The following is a 21,525-nucleotide window of genomic DNA, read 5'->3' on the forward strand; positions in this document are numbered from 1 at the left end:
TTCATCTAGTGTTTCATATGGATATCAGAATTTTATTACGTTTGATCAATACTTTAAGAATGTTTAGTAAACACAAGTCTGTAACAATGCCTTATTAAATAGTTCGCGAGGAAATCCTTGGCCTTTAAATTGTTTAAGAACATCGTAATGCGATTAAAACCGATGTTGAATCGGCGTCACGTACGCAATAACTTGCTCATACAATCATTGCGGAAGCTTATTAGGAACCAGCCATACCCGTTTTGATTGGAAATAAACAATTCTAAATAATATTAGATAGCAGTGATGTATGTAGTGCACTAGCCATGGTTATATCTCCATTTTCAGTATAAGATCTACAAGTATATAAGATGGAGTCCGCCTTGAAGCATGAACCAAGGGGTCATAAATTTTCTAGTTAGTAAATGTCACCATAACGGTTAATGTAGTGCGAAGCGGTCGGATAACAGGAAAACAGTCTATACCGGCATTATACAGAGAGAGAGAGAGAGAGAGAGAGAGAGAGAGTCCAATGATTACACATGTGAGTCCCATGATTTGCTCTTCAGCTGAAAAATTATAAGAATTACCCAGTGTTCTGGAAAATGTCCCCGGGACTAATTGATTATATAGCGCTTCGAATGATATGAATACACCAATTTTTCATCATGTCATATCCTGAATACAATAGCACATTCTCAGGCCTTTCCGGCAAGCGGAAAAACAGCTTGCCGGAAAGATCCGAGAAGTTTCGATTTCCCCAAAAATGCGCATGTTCAGGTTATAAATCGAGGCTACTGATAAATAAGTTGTTGTTATATGGATTTTAACAGTTTCGTTTAAAGTCAGCATTTCACAAATTTTACGGTCATTATAACGATATAATTCACATATACAACCTGTCGTTCGGTCGAATGCTGTCTATCGTGTTTCATATCAATTGTTGGTTACTTCTTTATATATTAATTTTGACTACGGATTACTACGTTTACCTGATGAAGATATAGGGCTCACGGCGAGTGTTACCGATGTTGTATAGTAGCCTTTCCCCTAGCTATCTTTTCTCCCTGGAATATGGCTATATCGTAGATCTTCCCCCACGGAAATGTGGCTATATAGTAGGATTTCCCGCCTTTTATAGCCAGATGACCCCCTCAGAAAACCTACTGTATAGTATATCCTCCCTTTTTCATTCCGGTTACGTTTACGGCAGACCATTCCCATACATTTTCTTTCCATTCTCAAATTAATCCTTTTCTGACTATTCATTTCTTAAATATCCGAAATGGCGAGTTAATTTCCGAATTCCCTTGATTGGGATTTTTGAAAATAATTGTTATTCAGACAACATCATTTCATTCAGTCAAATGTTATGTAAAACAATCATATATTTAGAATGGAAAATCAGAATATGTCGTGTTTGTTCAGCACCTATTTAGGTAACTTGGAATCTATTAGTTAAACAGATATGTACTTATCGTACGAGGAATCAAAAATATCTCTCTCCATTTAATTAACACAAAAAACCTTCATACAGATAGTTGTGTAAAACTTAAATTCTACAACTCTGTTGATTGCCTACCCCTGATTTCAAATTCGATATCTCGCTAGTCATGATTCTTAACACCTCATTAGGAGAAAGTGTGATTTTCTCTTAATTAGAGGTTTTTGAGATGAACCTTCTACCCAACTGTTCTCAGGTCATTGGGGGATTGAACATGAAAGGTGGAGATAACGAACAGTGATCCATCTCATAACTCCTATAAGCAATACAAAATAGAGAGGTTGGCAAACACGGACCCCTGGATATACCAGAGGTGGGGCCAGGTGCCTAGGAGGAGTAAGCATCCCCTGTCGACCGGCCACACCCGCCGTGAACCCTATATCTTGATCAGGTAAACGGAGTTATCCACAGTCAAAATCAGTGTGCCATGAACGGCCTACCAATCGGTATGAAACACGCCAGACAGCATTTGACGCAATGGTAGGTTGTAATGGCAAACTAGATCGTTATAACGACCATAAATTTGCAAAATGCTGACTTTCAACGAGACAATTAAAACCCCTGCACCATCAGGATGTTTGTCAGTAGCCTGCCTTGATTTAAAAACTCATCATACGTAGAACAAACTATCGAATCAGTTGAGATATATGGGAAAAGAGTACCAATTCATTTCCCATAGACCTCAATACTAACCTTTGGCCCTCTCACTACTTAACTATATTAATTAACAAATAACCGTAAACATATCAAAGTTCATTCTAAGTGCTGATAAAAAAAACGACAAAAATTATATAGGGTCCCGTGCCTTTTATAGGCCATATTTGTACTTTTTTTTTTTTTTTTTTTTTTTACAACACATAGCAATCTTCAGTAAATTACACCCTTCACTGTAAGCACACCCCTACCATGGTAATTTCCTCAGGCATTTCTCGATTTTGTGCGATAATTTTTCATCCTGACAATTAATTTAAACCCCTATAATATTTCTTTCAATTCCAAACAAGAGGTACTGTGAGCAATGCTCACTAAGAATACCCCCCGCTTACCCCAATCTCCCAAAGGGTGTTGGTAATAGGTATAAACTACCTCTTTTCTGAGTGTAAAAAACAATGTCATGACAAACCGAACCGTATTGCTACTTCGATGTCTAGTGCGCGTGACCTTTGACCTTTTGATCCCAAAATCGATAGGGAACATCTTCATCCCATGGGTAGTCTATATGTATGATATGGTGACTGTAGGTGGAAAGGATAAGGCTTTAGAGCCCGGAAACCATATTGCTACTTCGATGTCCAGTGCGCTTGACCTTTGACCTTTTGACCCCAAAATCGATAGGGAACATCTTCATCCCATGGGTAGTCCATATATATGATATGGTGACGGTAGGTGGAAAGGATAATGCTTTAGAGCCCGGAAACCATTGCGTCTACAGACGGACGGACGGACAGACAGACGGACAACCCGATTCCAGTATACCCCCCCCCCCAAACTTGTTGCGGGGGGTATAATAATTTCACTCTTGATATTGGCCAATCACGCAACACCTAGACATTTATACCCCCGCTCAATCTTGGGGTAAACTGTGTTCGGGTTACGCATCCGGGGGTTTGGTACTCTCATTCCATATACACACCATATGCAGGTGATAATGGAATATTACTACATAGATATGGGAAGTTGACGATATAATCGCAACTATTCCAGGCGGTGAAACTCCCAGCTGGACTGTCTGTACTCTGATTTATAAATTTATTTTGAATCTGACAGATTGACAACGTCATCATATTTTATTCCCATACGAAGAATATTCTGAAAAAAAAATAATTGATTTTTATCATGTACTTCAAAAACTTTTTAGCTCACCTGAGCTAAAAGTTCAAGTGAGCTTTTCTGATCACCTGCTGTCCTTCGTCTGTCCGTATGTAACCTTTCCACATTTTCGACATCTTCCCCAGATCCACTGGGCTAATTTCAACCAAAATTTGCACCTTAGACTAAATGTGTTTAAATGAAGGACCGTAGGACCTCTACAAGAAGAGAAACATGTAATGATTACATAATGAATTTTAATTACTACCTTTATATTTTTTCTGAATCAAAGTGCTGGTATAATGATAGTTTTGCTCAGGTTTGTTTATTGCTAGCAACTGGGTATCTTGTTACTTTTAAGTTTCATTTAAACATTTTCAAAATTTGTGAGATAAAATCATTCAAGTGTTACATCGTAAAACTGAAGTCCTGCACTTGCATTCATATACGTTTCTCTCAGATTTGTGGATTTTATTTTTGTAATATTCTTTTACAAAAATGAAAAAAGCGACTATTCTTGAATGTTATAAATTTATTTCTAGAATGCAACTGGAAATCCTAAAAATATCCATCTAAAGGTGAATATAAGAGATTCAATAATTTCTCCGGCTAAAATGCATGTAGAGTTAAAATACCTTTAGTATTTACAAATTCGAGATTTTCCTTTATTCAGAATGAAATTAAACACATATATAGAAAGGTCAGAAGTTATCTAACAAAATTGTTTATTTTGTAAACCAGGTTGCAGGGTTTCAGGAGGGGGGGGGGGTTAAATGGTCAAAGAGAGTTAATGTTTTTAATGCGTAAAATCTCATATTTAGTCCTTTTGATGTAAAGATGAAAACTGAATAAATAAAACGATAGGATGATCAAGATTCTGCCTTCCCGCGTGATAATATGGGGAAAGACTTTGCTGGAGGGGGGTGTCTGAAATTCTCCTTATCAATCTGCCAAAATGTATTGATATATTAAACACTGAATGTTTTTGTAAAGAGGTTATATTGCAGTCTACCAAATATTTCAATTGTAAAGATTTGGGGGAGATCGTGCAAATAAGACCCTTTCAGACAGGTCCATGCAGGGGCTCAGGTGACCGCACAGGCAATTGCATCGCTTGAGGGTCGAATTTACTATATAAAGAGTATATAGTAAATTCGACCCCCAAGCGATGCCTGTGGGTGACCGTAAAGGCCTGTGGGTCTCTTGTTAATTCAATTAAGACTGCAAAATATCGTTGAACATCTTTATTTTGATACATCGTAAGTTGTCTTATTCTTTGTTTCCCACAAAATGCTTTTATCGATTTTTTTTATAATATTGTATGTTTTATACTTTCTCGGTAATACCGTAAACATATCTTTAAAATTTGTGTTTATGAAAAATACATGTATCTACATTCAAATTATCGACAACTTGCACTGATCTATGCATTATCAATATTTGTTGTGCAAAGCCCGATCGACTTTCCATAATCTGTTTTCTAAAACGTGAGGGGGTAACCCTGCTCGTCTTTCCCACTGGGAGGTGGGGGGGGGGGGCTATTATATAGCCATTTTCCGGAGGGAAAATCTGCTATGGGGAAAGGCTACTATACAACACCGGTCAACAGGGAATGCCTAATCCTCCTATGTGCCTGATCCGACTTTTGGTATGTCCAGGGGTCCATGTTTGCCCAACTCTCTATTTTGTATTCTTTGTAGGAATAATGAGATTGATCACTGTTCGCTATATTCACTTTTTCAGTGGTGTAAAATTCCTGGTGCGTTACATTTAACCTATACCCAGTTATATTATAAACCTCATGCATGAAGTGAGTATTTTACTTTTGACAATTTGGATAACTCATATCTAATTGTAGATACAGGAGAGGTCACCAAATATCCATAAACCAACCTGAGATTAAATTCGGGATCAGTTTTCGTGTCCGTTTAGCGAATCGATTTATTGCTGAGTTTAATAAATCTACTGGTTTATGTAATACACAGGTCATAGAGACACTGGACAGTACTTCAGGGCGGAGTGGAGGTATTGGAAATCAATAAACTAACCATAATCAAAGATTGCTTTATCTTGTTCACACAAAATGTGGGGCACGGATCAGGTTTTAAGCTTCGTACAAATATCAATTCTCAGTCTGCGCAGACTTCTAATTTCTATTCGATTTTTGAAAAGATTTACATGATTACTCTTTACCTTTTGTAAAAGCAGAAATTCTGGGGTGGGTGGGTGATTTTGTTTGTTTGTTTTTTGAAAATATGTATGTTATTTAGTATAAAATTTGTGATAAATTAACATAGTGTTTTTATGTACAGATGCTAGTTACTGGAGTAGAATAGCTCATACACTCTTTGTCTGTATGATTGGACAAGGTTTATTACAACCTGTGAGGTTTCAGAACAACAGATAAGATAGTGGCCGCAATTTAATTGAGCTGGTATCGCATACAAAAGGTGTTCAGCAGTACTTTAAATTGATTGTCATTTTTAATTTTCACCTCGACTTTGATCTGATTTTCTGGCACCGATATGGAGACATTTAATAAAACATTTATAACCCACTGCTATATCCACGATGTCATTAAAACTGGTTAGACAAACAATAGGTAATGGACTTTGTCTTTTTAATCTTCATATAACAGGTTAGTAATTAATCTTTAAAATGCACCCATTTTGAACAACAAAGACAGTAATAAGCTTTAGTTCCGCTGGTTACGACACGGGCCCTCCTCTCTAAGGTCGATACAATTTAGTATTGTAATATGGAGCGGGTTGTGTACATAACTCTCGTTCTTTGTTTACCCTTTTAGTCCCAACGATGGGTGACCACGCGCATGGACGCGGCCACCCGACACTTTCAACAGATAACTTAGAAATTCGAGAAGAAGGCTAAAGAAATTGGTGCTTAGAGACAAAAGGAAACATAAAGAACAATTTTGCCCTCGGAGGTGATCAAGAGTGTTTTTTTCTAGATAGTGTATTGCTTTAAAACGGAAAACAAGGACTTAATTTCAAAACAAAAGAATCTGAGCATTGGTTGTAGAATGAAAAACGGAACTGTTACAATATTTTACAGGATCTTTCATATTTAATAGGATTTTTAAAAGAAAGTATTTCAAAATTAATTCTGAAAAACGATGACAGCATCTTTCGTCGGACCACGTTCATCAACACCCAAACTCTCGCAGGCGCCAAATCGAGCTCTTCCGAAGGTTCCGAAAGCCTCAGCTACTGAACCAAAGAAGCTCAACAAACATGGGAGAGTGCTTCCTCTGATTCCTGTCACACAACCTCACGATGGTCCAAAACCGTCAAGATCACTTCCGAGGGTACCAGGCCCCATCACAATCAAAAGTCCTCCGGGGACCTCCGGGTCTGGATCGTCTAACAAGAGCAACAATTCGAATCCGGCTATTCCGACAGTTCCGAAAACCACCCGGCAGCTTCCGAGGATACCGAAAGTGAATAAGGTGCAAAACAAGAGGAGTGAACTAGACAGAAAGAAGTACATGCACTCTATTTACCGATCAGAGGGAGACGTCCATCTGAGAAAAGGAGAACTTGATAAAGCTCTGGAGTCATATCATGGTGTAAGTAGATGGTTAACGCTATAAATGTATTCTGAAGACTGGGACTGCTTTAAGTATGCTTTTATGTTTCTTCGTCATTTTTCAATTCAACTGCGGTAAAATCGGGTATATCATGATTACAATAGAGTTTTAGTTCAGAGAAACTGTCAAATATCTTGTATGTTACGCAATACTAGCAACTATATAAATATATCGTGGAGTATCGGTAACGGTTAATATTGACAAATCTAAAAGAAAAATATTTAACATCTTCGTTCAAACAAATTCCGAAATTACACATAGCCTTTTATTCATTGTGTAACGTTTTCATTAAAGACGGATATTTGTAACGGAGACATAGCTAAACAAACGGTTGAAGAGTGACCACTGTAGGAAAATCAACTTGTGTATGACGTAGGATCCAAAGCAGAGTCGTCTGAAAGCAAAGACTGTTGGTTGGATATTTTTGAGTATTTGTTTCATTTCCAAATATATATCTATAAATATTATTTTTAGTAAAAAAAAACAAAAAACAAAAAAAAAAACGCTTGAATAATTTTATGATCACTGAAATTATTAAAGCGACACCAAAGTCTTTTCAGAGTATGATCATTTTATAGATAATAATTTCGGCCAAAAAAAAAATTCAAATTCTTCCCATAAGAGCTCTAGGTGGATCTGATTTCTTATTCCTTTTTCGTGACAAACTGAGGGGATTCCTATATCCTTCTCAAAGTTCAGGAGAGTAAGATTAAACTCTATAAAGAGTAATTGAAAAATAGGTTAAGATATTTCTTAAGGATACTCATGTCAACTCAACAGTCTTCTGTAGTCAGACAAACCACTCCTCATTTCTTTTGAGGAATTTTCTCACTTAATAAACCTTTATGTTTCAAATTACTGAATAGGATGAAGTTCGAACACTTTTTTATTACTTTTGTAGTTTAAACAAGTACTAATCCTGATAGACTCAATGAGACGAATTATTTTGTTTAATTTTTACTTTGTAACAGCTGTGTGTATTGAGAAGAAAGTATGGAAAGTGTTTTTCTTTAATTTGAATTTCCGCACGTGAATATCAGCGAAAACAGTTTTGTTGTTAAATGTTGATCTAGTTCCCATAATGGTGATTTCAAAGATTTATAGCCCAGCTAACATAGTTTCAGGACTTGGTAATTAGTGTGTACAATTTATTAATTTTAATCCTTTAGTTCACGTTTCATTGTATGACTCATTCATTGGACATTCTTGAACACAATTTCTGGCAACAAATGAAGAATGTAAAAGTTCTGGCAACAACTAAACAACAAACAGTTTAATCCGCTAAGCTACACAGCAACAGCTATTATTAATTACTGTTAATTTCCAATCAATTTGCAATACTTTTAAATATATGATCAGCTGATGTGGTATACCTAAATATTTTCATTAAATATTCCATGCCCCTTCTGGAAATCGGTGAAAATGGTGAACTTTCATATGAGAAGATCGGCAGAGGTTTGTTTAAAATTTGATTTACATGAAATATGTAATATGCATTTTGGGGGATTTTAATCAATTGTATTATTGTTTTGAATTTAATGTACTCTAAATGAATTTGATATTTTTATCATAAATGAAAACTATAAAGTATTGCTTGGAATAGTAAACATGTAACCAATCAGAGAGCAATGAGTTTTGTTGTAGTATTACACAATCAATACTCAACAGGTTTAAAATTGTAAAATTAGTTTATTGAAATATAAAATCATTTCTTTAATAAAATTTTCATTCAATGTATTTTTTTCTTTTAAAAAAACCGCTTATAAAATAAGTCATTTCCCTTGATCCTCTGACCCCCAGTAAGTGCAATGACTTCCCAGTAATATAGGACGGGGTAAAACTTTACCAGCGTCATCTAACTTTTCAAACGATTGATATCAACATCATGATAGTCATATATTGAAAAATACCATCCCTCTATTGAAAATGAGACTGAAACGTACGACCTTGTTAGAACACATGAACCCCTAACCCGTGCAATTTAAAACGCTTATGGGTTAGTAGACAATGAATAAGCTTAATATAATGTATATGTTGTGGTAAGACGAGAGAATAATCATTATAAAACTAAACCGTACATTTACAAGCTTGTAAACAACGATGAACTCGATCATAATATCCAAGTTGGAGGCAATTTCTTTGTATTTCAAAAGCCATTGTAAATCTCTCGCTTAACCAAGAAGCATTAGAAAAAACATTTGACCCTTTAACAAAGAGACAAACCAAGAAGAACGGCGGGAGGTTTTCTCTTTTGAAATATACATCTATGAATTTAAAAGACATTTATTAAAATATTAAGAATTTCGGCCCATAAAAAGGGTGATTTACATAGAGTAATTAAAACGTATTTCAAAAGGGCAATTTCAGGAGAGGCATATTTATTAGTGGGACTAATTTTGAGTCTTTAAGACGGTGTCATTTTTGAGGATTTTTATGTAATCGCTGATATCTTCTAACAATGTATCGGTTCGATATATTTTTGGGTAATGGATACAAGGACATTAAAGTGTTAAACGTAAGTAGATAAGGCTTTTTCTTTTGTTAAATCCAAATCATTGCGATGATACTAGATGCACATACATCATAATTGAAGTAGTTTGCGATACTTGGGGAAAAACCCAAATAATTACATTTGTCGTAGAGCAATCTAAAATTTATCATTTCAGTTGTTCTAGATAAATGATTTGAAATTCAAAAATAAATAGATAAATAAATGAAAAACATTATTTCAAACACATTGAACATATGGAACTGATCCTTGCGTGTAGTACCTTAAAATCTGTGGATTTGTATTTATAGATACCGGTATGTATAATATATAAAAAGTCACCCATACATGTACGTATCTTTCATATTCCGAAAGTGAATTGAATATATATATATATATATATATATATATATATATATATAATTGATATGACATTGTGTGGTATGTGTAATCATAGTGTCATGTTTTTAATTTGTCATTAAAGAAGTTTTTTTGGGGGGTTATGCAAAGAAAAATCAATCTTATTCACTCCGCATGCTTATGTCCGGATAAGTAGATTCAGCAGGCGATGTATTGCATGTTTATATCCATAACATTTTAAAACTGTTCATGGCACTTACTGACAAAATACATGGGAATTCATTCTAAAGCATTGTGCTTGTCTGCGCGTACAATTAAAAGAAACCAAGAAAGAAAAATTGGCGCGACTTCAATTAAACTTGCGGCAGATAGCACCCGTGCTCAATAAATGAAAGAAATATTTCCAGTTAATGATTTCCTTTCTTATCTTAAACATTTCTGTGCCTGTCGTCTTCCAATTTGAAGAATCTGATAATTCAAAATATCAAATATTTCATAATTAGTTGACTGATAAAGCTGCAAGAAAAACGAACACGTGCAATGCTTATAGATTAAATAAGACTTACTAAGTGTATAATTAACATTTCAGATTTATTTTGGTGTTTGTAAATCTCATCACAATCTTTTTTTTTTATTTCAGGCGTTGAAGTTGATCCCGGATGACAAATCTACCTTGGTTGCAAGGTCACGATGTCACCAATTGCTAGGTCGACACCGGAAGGCAATGCAGGATGTGGAGTCAGCCCTGAATTTAGACCCGCTGTTTTACGAGGTACATGGTACAATACTTAGTACATCGAAGCAATTCTTTGTAACACCATATCGCTTACGGTAGCCATTGTGGTTCCAATGCTATAGGTTCACACCCGAAAGCTCGGGTTCGATTCTCGCCCAATGTAAGACGTTTAACGTAATTCGTCAAATGCCCGTAGAAATGTAAGTCACGGTTGTTTCGGGCATAATATTTAAAAATGGGGTCGCGCGCCACGGTAGACGTTGGCAAGACCAAAAACTCCCTGTCAGGGCCATAAGCGCCGTCGTTAGGGGAAAATATGGCAGTTCAGTTTGATGGCGTCTCTAAATGAATGAAACATTCTCGAAAGAAAAAAACAACTTCCACATATTAATTACATGCATGTTATCAATCAATATTGTGAAGTTTAAAAGTGGTTTTCAAATTAACCCGATCTGAAATTGCTGATCATTAATTTTTAATCAAAACTGTTCACAAAAATAAATTCATGAGTGAATGACCGATTTAAAATGGTATTGTTTCATTGATTGGCAATGGAACGAAACGACTCCCATCTGGAACCGGGTATTTTAGACCAGATCAAACAATCATGTTTAATGTTATGCATCTTAGCAATAATAGTTGTTATCAGTGTCATCGAAGATCGAAGCGATTATCAGTGGACATTATCGACGTATAAAAAGATTGCAAACATCACACATTGTAATGGGAACTCATTGATAATGTCCGACGTATTAAATAGATGGATATTGGATGACATGCGTTTCATTCTATGGACTTCAGAAGTTCAAACATGTCACCTGGTTAAGTACAGCGTTTCTCACTGTGCAAAATCTGCACTCCCCCTGTACTTCGCCAAATCTAAAATACTGCAATGGTGACACAGTTATATTTATTTAGAGTAAAAGTCTGTTTTAAAGTATTTTTTAATGTGAATTTACTCATATCTTTGGAAAAATACAATGACATTGAAAGGTCAAGCGATGATAGGTGGTGGTGCTATTGATACCATCTGCTTTTCATCACCAATTTCATATCAAGACCAACGAAATGTACATGTGCGTTTCTTGTTCGAACTTTTCGTATTGAGAGACACTGCTGCTTTATCTACAGGCTTTATATCAGAAGGCGGAGTTACATTACCACCTGAGAGAGTATGAAATGGCTCTTGTATTCTACAGCAAGGGATCCAAACAGCGACCTGACATGAAGGCTTTCCAAGAAGGACTGGCGAAAACGCAGGATGCCATCAACCGATCAGATTCTGGTGTGTAGTTAAATTGAAAGACCTTAATTTATGGAGCATTTCACAGATTCCTTCATTGAGATAAATACATTCCTCTGTTTGAGTGCAACTCCAGATTCTAAGTACAATGCTATATTTCGACCGAAACCTCAATCAAGTTTCAACTGAAATTAAATGATATCATGTTTAAATCATAGCATCTCATCCGAGAGCAAGTCCTTCCTTCGTCTGAACAGTTGCTGAACATATTCTGTAGTAATATAAATCCACTAAAGAAAAAAATCATTATCATGCAAAACGGTATCGCACAATTGATACATTTACAATTTTACACCCATTTTTTTCAGTGTATTATGTATCTATCCACGATAATGAATTAAGAATAATCCTTTATGCATACATTGGAGCTGATAAGCCTCATTTATACACTGTCCTCGGATTAACCTTTAATAGGTTAATTCCTCGTGAATGCAAATAACGGGAGGAAAACACCATGATCGTGGCATGAATTATCACCCTAGTTAACAGAATCTTAGATTTACATTGTACTCTCTTAAGTACGGGCTGTCGTCATTGTCTGGGAGTTTCTGTCTCTTTTAATGCTCTTGAAAGCAAAACAAGAATTACAAAGTGTTTTCACCTTGGTGTAAAAACAGTGTATTAATTCTTTCAGCTCGAAATCGGAGATTAGCGAAGGCAGGGGATATGTCGTTCTTCCTACCGAAAAGGGTGCGTTATATATCTTTGTTTTTACAGTTTTCTTCTGTTGGATTGTATACTCATTTTGCAAACAGTGAAGAAGCTTTTAGAATAAGATTACTTGATTCCATTCTATTTTCTATTGCAGAAGAGGGATACAAAACGAAGGACAAATTTAATTCCAGAGCCCCAAGATAAACATCCACGTGATGTAGCATCTCCGGGCTTCCGATTACGTCAACAAAATCCACTGGTCAAGATCGAGAAGGGATCTCGAGACTCATTGGTTACGGTTGGTGTCCCAGAAGTAGAGATGGCAACTGACGACGTTACAGAGAAAAGGATGAAACAGATTCTGGGCAGAATGTACAATGACAAGAAATATCTTGAACAATTGGTAGAACAAGCAGGTACAGTACCTCTTATATTTTCATATCAACGTCTTTGTAAAATCAATTTATTAAATAGCGTTTTACAATTGTATGTCAAGTTGGCGATATTTCAGCCATGTCTGAAATCTCTTCTGCAGGCGGTTTGACTGCTGGCTCTGTTGACCTTCATTCTATGGCGGAGAATGGACTAGACTTCTTGTACGACCGTGTGCTGTACTGGGTAAGACAGGGAAGGATCATTCCTCCGGAAGCTCCATCCAATCCAACAGCAGAGAAATCATCTCACCATGAAAGCCATAGTATGCTGCCAAACATCACGTCCCCAAGGTCAGATTCCAGCCGGGGTACCAAAACTAGTAATAAGCCCATACTGACCAGAAAACAACTGCTACTAAATGAGGACAAGGCCCAGCCAAAGTCATGGTTCCGTTACCTTGAAAGGAAAAAACAAGCAGAACTCTCTTCCAGAAAGAACAACCAAACACGTTTTCTCCACGTTTTGGAGGGCCAAAGGTTACAGCTGAAAGAGAATCTGGAGAATCGGAAACCTCTTACACCACTCAAACCGAATAAACCCCCGATAAAGGAGAAGAAGTTGAAGAAAACTGGACGAAAATCGAAAGAGAGAGATAAGGATCACAATGCTTCTGATACCGATTCTGGCCTCAATATCAGTTTCAGTACTTACCGACAGCCGAGCGACCTATATCGTGATCATTCTTTAGAGGACACTAGTACCTTCTACCCCATCAAGGAAGAATCTCCCCTTCCACTTAAGGTTGTTCCTTTCCACAACTCAAGACTGCCGGGGTTTTCCAAGAAAGACAGAAGTTCACAGGAAGCTGCCAAGAGGGAACAAATCCAGATTTACATTGCCAAGGAGTTGGAGGAAATTGAAATTGGTGAGATTTGGAATTAAAAATATTTTCAAGTATATAATCCTGCTTTGGTATACCAGATTTTGATCGAAAGGGATTGTAATGAAAGATAACTGTTTTCTACTTAAGTACATGAATAACATTTTCGCAATATTCAAATATCTGATACCAATTGATAGAGCATAAACAACGAACATTTTTTTCAGCATATGTGGAGGGTCGTCACTCTGATTGTATTAATCAAGCAGAGGCCTGTCTGAACACTTTGAAATCGTTTACGGAGATCCAAGTGCCTAATATCATGTCGGTAGTCGCCAAACTACACAGCTACATTGGTAATGCTGCCATAGAAGTCCGCGATTATCTGACAGCCCTGGACCATCACGAGAGAGACTTGGTGATTGGAGAGGAGTAGTAAGATTTCACCGCATGAATTTCAAACTTATCCTTAATTTGGCGATCTTTGGTTTTTAAAGTAAAAAATATCATCTACAAGACCTTGATTCTATCTTCTTCTTTTCTAACTTTAGTAACGACGATGATGCTGTTTCTAGAGCACTTGGAAACTTGGGAAGAATATTCGTTTTTCAGAATAAACATCAGCAGGCTCTGGAACTGTATGTTAATCCAATTTTTGTTTTCTTATTTCTCTTCGTTATTTTTTTTCTGTATAGCGCTCTTAACTATATCAAATTCCTACATATTTGAATAGGTTCTCAAGAAAAGTTCCTTTATGCAAAACAAGACTGGAAACCGCATGGTTGTACCATGAGATCGGCAACTGTTTTCTTGTTCTTGGACAATACAAGTTTGCGATGGAGGCCGCTCATCGTTCACTAAAGGCCGCAGAGGAGGCGGTAGAATGGAGCTATCAGCTTCAGTCCCTCGTGCTTCTGGGTGTAGCAGAAGGTATTATCATTATCAAAGTAGTCGCTAATGTTTTTCTAGACTAATTCTATGTATGGTCCTCGTAATCATAAAACTGTATTTCATGCTTGCAGTTAAATTGAAAAATTACACCAATGCCATCAAGACATTCGAACGAGCTCGGGAGCAAGCACGAATGCAAGGTAATAAAAACTTCCAGAGACAAAGTTAAAGCCTCAGTGTGTTTAAAAAAAGAATTCACTTAACATTATCATAAAAGACGCTTTAAAATATTTTATCTTGTAGGAGACAACAAGGCTGAGGAAGCCATTACGGAAGCATTAAATGATGTCAATGCCAAGATCATGGATGAATTGAAAACCGCACGTGGAGATCACAGCAGATCAGAGCGCGGTTTCCCAAGATCTCGTGCAGAATTCTCAGACAAGATGTCGTACAATCCCAGATCACGTGCTGAATGGTCGGACTATTCAAGTATCTTTATCCCCGATGATGATGGTGATGTGTCACTTACCGAAACCGGATACGACACAGACAATTTGCATCTCGATCTCGATCAGTTAAGAGGTGATCTCGAAACCTCACTGTTTGGCTCTCAAGCAGGTCTGCGAACAGATAGATTTTCAACAAAATTACCTACATCCGACGTCCGAAAGTCTATGATGAATCTTCATCTTATGCAATCACCTGGGCATGTTCCCAACCCTAGCTCATCCACATACATTCGCAGTAATACTGCTATGGGTTAAGGGGATAATGAACGTTTCCTTACATTTTACTGTGATATTTTCGTTTTCAGCATTCATTTACATGTACAATTGTGTCCCACTTCCGTGAAAAAAGGTCATCCATGTTGATATTAATTTATTAGATCTAGATGTGATAATTTAGCACGTGTTACACACTCTGTTCGACTTTAATGCTCTCTGTTTGTGTCAAGAACAGTCCACGAGTGATGTTACATACAATCATGTCTTTCCCTGCTTGATCGGATGGAATAATAATCGATTCTGTACAACACAGATTCGATGGTGTTAGTCACGGGAACGAGTCTTTAATGTACAGCGTGCCCGTCTGTGATCAAGCACGTACCGTGTCTCCTTCAAGATGTGTTGTGGTGCTATAGATCTTTAAATGTTTGTTTATATCGTGTATGTCATTGTAAATTGGATTGGAACTGGTCTCGCATTTTATTTTCGGAGACCATTCGAAACAATCCGGATTTTATATTATATTTTTCTGCATTACATAAGAACGTGGTTTTCATTCGCTATTTCACTTTTTCGCGCTCAAACACTTTCCATAAATTGGAATTTTATTTTTCAAAAACTAACAATGAAAATAATCAGTTTCTCTCATGTAATTGACACGATTTCTCTCCTTTAATTGACACAGTTTCTCGTAATTGACATTTTTATCAGACATAGTCATTATACAAAAATCTGACATAATAATATTCATTACATTAACTAGTAATGGCAATACACACATTTCAAGCAAATCGAAATAGCTTCATGTAACATTAACCACATTAATGTCGCATATCGTCGCCATATTCATAGAAATGCGGGCTTTTCTTCATAAATTCTGCGTGGAATTTCGTTTCGTTTTCTGAAAAGCACGCATTTTTTTCATGCATGGCATGTTGTGTAAATTACAGTGCACATCCTCTTGTACACCTCATTTCTACGCAATATTTCACAATCCAGAAACAAACACGTCAAGTTTATATATACTGTTTTTCGCGTTTATGTGATTTCGTTGACTGGGACTGATAAAACAATCCATTGTATCGTCTCAGCGAATTAATTTTCGATGTATATGTAACTTGATCTGTATTGTGTATTCGTTTAGTCGAGTTTACAATGTAACAATATGCATATGTGTACAAATATATATACTTCCAACCAGTAAAGATTTACAGAAAGTGTCGTGTAGTTTCTTTTTTGTGTACTCCTAGTCAATGTGTGTGCTTGTGCATGCTGTCTGACGTGTTTCATACTGATTGTTAGGCCGTTCCTGGCACACTGATTTGACTACGGATTACTCCGTTTACCTGATCAAGGTATAGGTCTCACGGCGGGTGTGACCGGTCGACAGAGGGTGCTTACTCCTCATAGGTACTTGATCCCACGTCTGGTATATCCACGTGTTTGTGTTTACCCAACTCTCTATTTCATATTCCTTATAGTAGTTATGAAATTGATTACTGTTCGTTATCTTCACCTTCCATGCCATGGTAACTAAACTTTGGTCTACATGTATGGATGGGTAAAGTCCCCGCAAGTAGGCGATCATGACACACTTTAAGTACATATCAAATATTACCTTTACAAGTTTGACACCCATGGATATTGCATGGTTCAGCGCGTTAAAACAAATCCCTATCACCGTTGATTAAAACAGATTCCGTAAGTGTCAAAATAAGAGCCATTTCAAATTTGAACATCAGTCTGTACCATGCTTTTAATAGAACAAACTCATCCTTTCGTTGTAATTATTGTTGACAGTTTTATAAATTATTGTACTGGGAGAGGGTTATTTAACTTTCTGAACTTGTGCACGATTCTCTTTATACGCAATTTTCGAGTTCCCCAATAGCTCTTTCTCTTTGTTGAACTCTTGTGCACAGTAAGACGCAAAATATGTTTTTGTATTCACGCGGTGGGTACAAATGATCATCGCTGCATTCATATATTGCCTAAAGGATGATAACCTGCTTTCATGCAGCCACCCAAACTACAGGGAAACACATATTAAAATAGCTCAAACAAAAATCGATAATCACCATCTTTCTTTGATGAAACTATCACTCGTGTAGAGGAGGATATAAATAATATTTTTTTATTTAATTTAATGGTCCAATTCTAACAAATCATTCTTGATATAATTAGATTAATGTATACCAAAGGTTGGTATAAACAAAAAGTATGCTTTCATGACTTATTGTTATTTACATGACCAGTCTTTGATATATGTATACATAGTGTACCCACCCAAGCGTTCAACAGAATACTGAACGTACCTCCATCACAGAAGAGTTCATATCTCGGAAATTAACTTTGCGCATATTTTCCTCTTCTGGTCCTTAAGAAAAGGAATTGCTGGTTGGCATTTTTCATACCAATCGTTAGACCGTTCTTTACATACTGAATTTAACTTCGGATTACTCCATTGACCTTATCAAGAAAGAGGGTTCACAGCGGGTATGACCGGTGAACAGCGGATGCTTACTCCTAGGTACTTTACTCCACTCCTTGTGTGCCCAGTGGTTTGTGTTAGCCCTATACGTATTCTTTATGGAATTTATGAGATTGACCACTGTTCGTTATCTTCACCTTTTGTTTATAGAAAAGAATCCACATACTATCTTGATATTTTCTTAGTAAGTTGATATAATAGTTACATTATGTACCAGGTAATCAATAATAAGAGTTTGTCATTTATATAACGAATCTGCACTGTGTGTTATCACTGTGAGAGTTTGTTCCTCTGTGCTTAAAATAGGAGGGTAAAGCATGAAAACAATTTCAAAAACTTGTTTTGTGCAGATTTGGTCGTGTTCTACCCCTGAACAAATATCAATTTTATCTGGAGTCAGATGCCGTCGTGGACCTCTCGTCATTTGTGTAAAAGAAGTGAAAGAGAGACAACTGAACTATTTTATTTGACTTGAGTTATATCACGAGTTGTCGATCTTTCCATTTAACATTATTATGACATACTAAATCATACATACTGTGTGGTATATCGCTGTATACGGTTATCTTGAGAGAAGCAATATAAAACTTATATGGTACCAATTTTGATGCACCATCGTATTTCAAAACGATGCAGTGAATTAAAATCTGGAAGAACTTGGAGTCACTTGTACGATTAGCTACATTGTATAACGTTACAGTGAAACAAAGCTTACAGTACAGCGAGTTCTCAATCAAGATGAATGTCAAAAATGTCACCAAACATACTCAAAATTTCGTCAAACTTTCTGGAAATATAGAAATTTTATTCAAATAAATAAAACATTTCACTATTGTAAATCAAAGTTTTCACTATGGTAAATCAACGTTTTGCAATGATACAATAGTTTTTTAAGGGACACGATTTCGTTACAGTGTACAAATCTATTCTTATTATTTCTTTTGTATTTATTCATTTTTCGTTTGGTTATTTTTCTGAAAAGTTTAGTAAATATTCTTTTGTCGGATTGTATTACTTGCAATACATTTTAATCCTTTGAAGAAAAAACCCCCCAAAATATCCAAATCGCATTTGGCCATATCAAATGTCACTGAATATCAACATCCAGACTCCACGGTCATCTAAATGTTGAAAGTTTGTTGGTATTCCAATCATTTAGACTCTTGTGTATTCACTAATGTTTGAAATTACCAGTTTTTATCTCATATTATTGTCAAGAGGATTTCTGCTGGTGTAAAACAAATATTGAAGGATCAGTTTATACAGAAACGACTCGGTGAAATTGATAGCTCCTCTACAGGATATGATGTATAAACCTTTTAAAGACACTTGATACAAATAAAAAATAGAGGCATGGGTTACATATACTTTATGGCTTAGTTTGGTTACAATAAGTATAAGAATTAAATTCCTTAAAAAATAAGAGACTTGTAAATTTTCCATACCCTCCCTATTTAACTTTATAGAAATTTCCACCACAGCTTTAAACTTAATAGAGAAATCATGACATTTCATATTTCATCATTTTATGAAGATACTTTATTTGTAGCAAGTGTCGTTAAATTCAATGTCAAAGTGTGTATTCCCGAAACGGCCAAGTTCAATTCTTCAAATTTTAGGTAATCTTGGGTCAATTCGATTTTTCAACAGAGGGCGAGAACACAAACTTCCTGACAAACTGATAATACGAAAGGGGTGAAAACCGGCTATCATGGGGAGACAACTATAAAAAATACACTGTATGACAATGGTAGCAGGGATCAGTTTTGCACTATAGGCTCGGTCAACTTTTTAATAACTTTTTTTTTCAAAACGGAAATACCCCATATTTGAAGTGATATTACATGTGTAAAAATGTATACAATAATTTTAGGATGCATGTCAAATGTAGCTGTGGGTTTGATACAAATATTGATATACAACATGTAGGTATCACCATGATTCCTAGCATATACATTGTAGATGGGTGCAAATACGAAACTAAGACACGTGGTCAGTTGCTGAGGATATTCCAGTGAAAACATGCATGGTCCAGCAACAGGTCTGTAGCTGAGAGGGAAGGTGGATAGCCTCATATGAAAGGTAGATTTTTAAGAAGGGCAGACAGGGTTCTTGATTGTGCTCAGTGTCTAAATCCCCACGCTTGGTGCTGTGATGTCGTGGGGGTGGTGCGGATTAGCCCAAATGAGAGAAAAGCAAAGCAAAAAAAGGGCACCTGCTCAGAGCATGTTTTGTGCACCAGCACCAGTATTTATAGATTACATGTAATTTAGTGTCATAATTTATTAACTACACCAATATGAAATTCAAGTATTAACATAAAAGGGAAATATGATTTTTTATTAGTCTGTCATAATCTGAAATGATGTATACCCACATGTTTCAGAACCAAAACAACTGTCCTTTGCCACCAATACGGTTTACACGCCGCTGAAACATTGCAAAAACCTGGGATTATATGTAGTATCACCAAGGTTTCCGTCTCTGGATCTGTAAAGGGCGCATAATGAAATTAACTGAGTACTCAAAAGTCAATTTGCATTCATAAACGGTCAATGTACAAATGGTTTATCACATGTTTCCATTACGTTTGGTTAGTATATAAGATTGATAGATGCATGGTTTATCTCAGCTTTATGTACACCAGACAGCCACTGTACACAATGCAATCTAGTTAGTGTATTCGTTTTGTCTCATTGACGCATTCATTACTCTGTCATGGGCTGGACTAGTCAATAAATATATTCACAATCCATAATTTACCAACACCATAACAAGTCGGTATTCAATAGAACTTTGGATAATTTGCTTCACAAACATAAATTTCAACATAATTACAAACATGCGTACTAATATTTCGTTGTGCATGTATATTTTTTCGGTAGTATTCCGGTCAAAGTTTACCTTCCACATGATTTTCCTGCCTTTTTAACCGTCTGTTTCGTGGTTTTGGAGGACTATTTTTGACATTTTCACTCTATGTAAATAATCCTGATTTGCTTACATATCTGAAACTTTTATTCTGAATCGAGTGTCCCTTTTTAAACACTAACTTTTTCACCATCAGATGGGAATTTAAATGTTGGAGCCATGTTTTGATATAGATTTCTATGATGTAAAGAAAAGAGGGAATTCCCATCACTCTAAATATATCAGCGATGTAGTATATCAAATCATACAGCTACACAAATTATACGGATTCAAGAACCGCAAATTTCACTTTTTATTTGAAAATTACGTCACGCTAGAGTTACGATACTTTGATCCATAGTATATCGGGGAACTTCAAAAATTTATATACTGCGCAATTTTACACTGTAAATAAAAAAAAAGTTGACTTACCATGCAATTCAAATGCCTTCATAAGAATTATTTTAGTACTTAGATCCGCTCCCAATTCTTGATTGGTTCTCCATACTAACCATCAGTAAACATGGCGGTAATATCAAAGTATAGAAGAACAAGAGGCCCACAAGCCCTATCAATCACCTGAGTTAAAAAGTATCACTACTCCCAAGGGCTATGAAATCTATAAGAAAAAATTCCTGTTCTGAACAGTATAAAACAAGATGTGTTCTTAAATCGTCAATGTCCTCGAAAGTGCATACACTGATGAAAGGCTTTTTATAATACAAAATATGTATTAACATTAAACGATATGACTAATTTGGACCCATCCCAGAGTCAAAACCCTGGGTTTGTGAAATTCGCCATATTTTG

The 21,525-nt window shown here is 36.1% G+C and overlaps 1 protein-coding gene across 2 annotated transcripts; it reads left to right on the forward strand.

Annotated features, from left to right (window-relative positions):
* Positions 1-6,077: 6,077 nt before the first annotated feature.
* Positions 6,078-16,531, forward strand: LOC125647990 (outer dynein arm-docking complex subunit 4-like). Of its 2 annotated transcripts, none has more exons than XM_048874872.2 (11): positions 6,078-6,878; positions 10,388-10,519; positions 11,615-11,768; positions 12,421-12,476; positions 12,595-12,856; positions 12,976-13,740; positions 13,923-14,130; positions 14,247-14,333; positions 14,429-14,625; positions 14,718-14,786; positions 14,890-16,531. In XM_048874872.2, exons 1-11 carry the CDS (start codon positions 6,426-6,428, stop codon positions 15,351-15,353), a joined length of 2,847 nt encoding a protein of 948 aa, XP_048730829.2. In that variant the 5' UTR covers positions 6,078-6,425; the 3' UTR covers positions 15,354-16,531. The 2 variants fall into 2 exon arrangements, with proteins under 2 accessions (XP_048730829.2, XP_048730830.2); XM_048874873.2 differs by lacking the exon at positions 6,078-6,878 and adding an exon at positions 9,297-9,414.
* Positions 16,532-21,525: the final 4,994 nt, after the last annotated feature.

The sequence above is a fragment of the Ostrea edulis genome, chromosome 6 (assembly GCF_947568905.1).
Source record: "Ostrea edulis chromosome 6, xbOstEdul1.1, whole genome shotgun sequence".
Lineage (NCBI taxonomy): Eukaryota > Metazoa > Mollusca > Bivalvia > Ostreida > Ostreidae > Ostrea > Ostrea edulis.

Excerpts from the sequence above, each read along its gene's own strand:
- LOC125647990 (XM_048874872.2), top strand. The coding sequence starts at position 6,426 with ATGACAGCATCTTTCGTCGGACCACGTTCATCAACACCCAAACTCTCG. Across the intron at positions 10,520-11,614 it reads TAGACCCGCTGTTTTACGAG|GCTTTATATCAGAAGGCGGA; the intron begins GTACATGGTACA and ends CTTTATCTACAG. Across the intron at positions 14,626-14,717 it reads GCTTCTGGGTGTAGCAGAAG|TTAAATTGAAAAATTACACC; the intron begins GTATTATCATTA and ends TCATGCTTGCAG.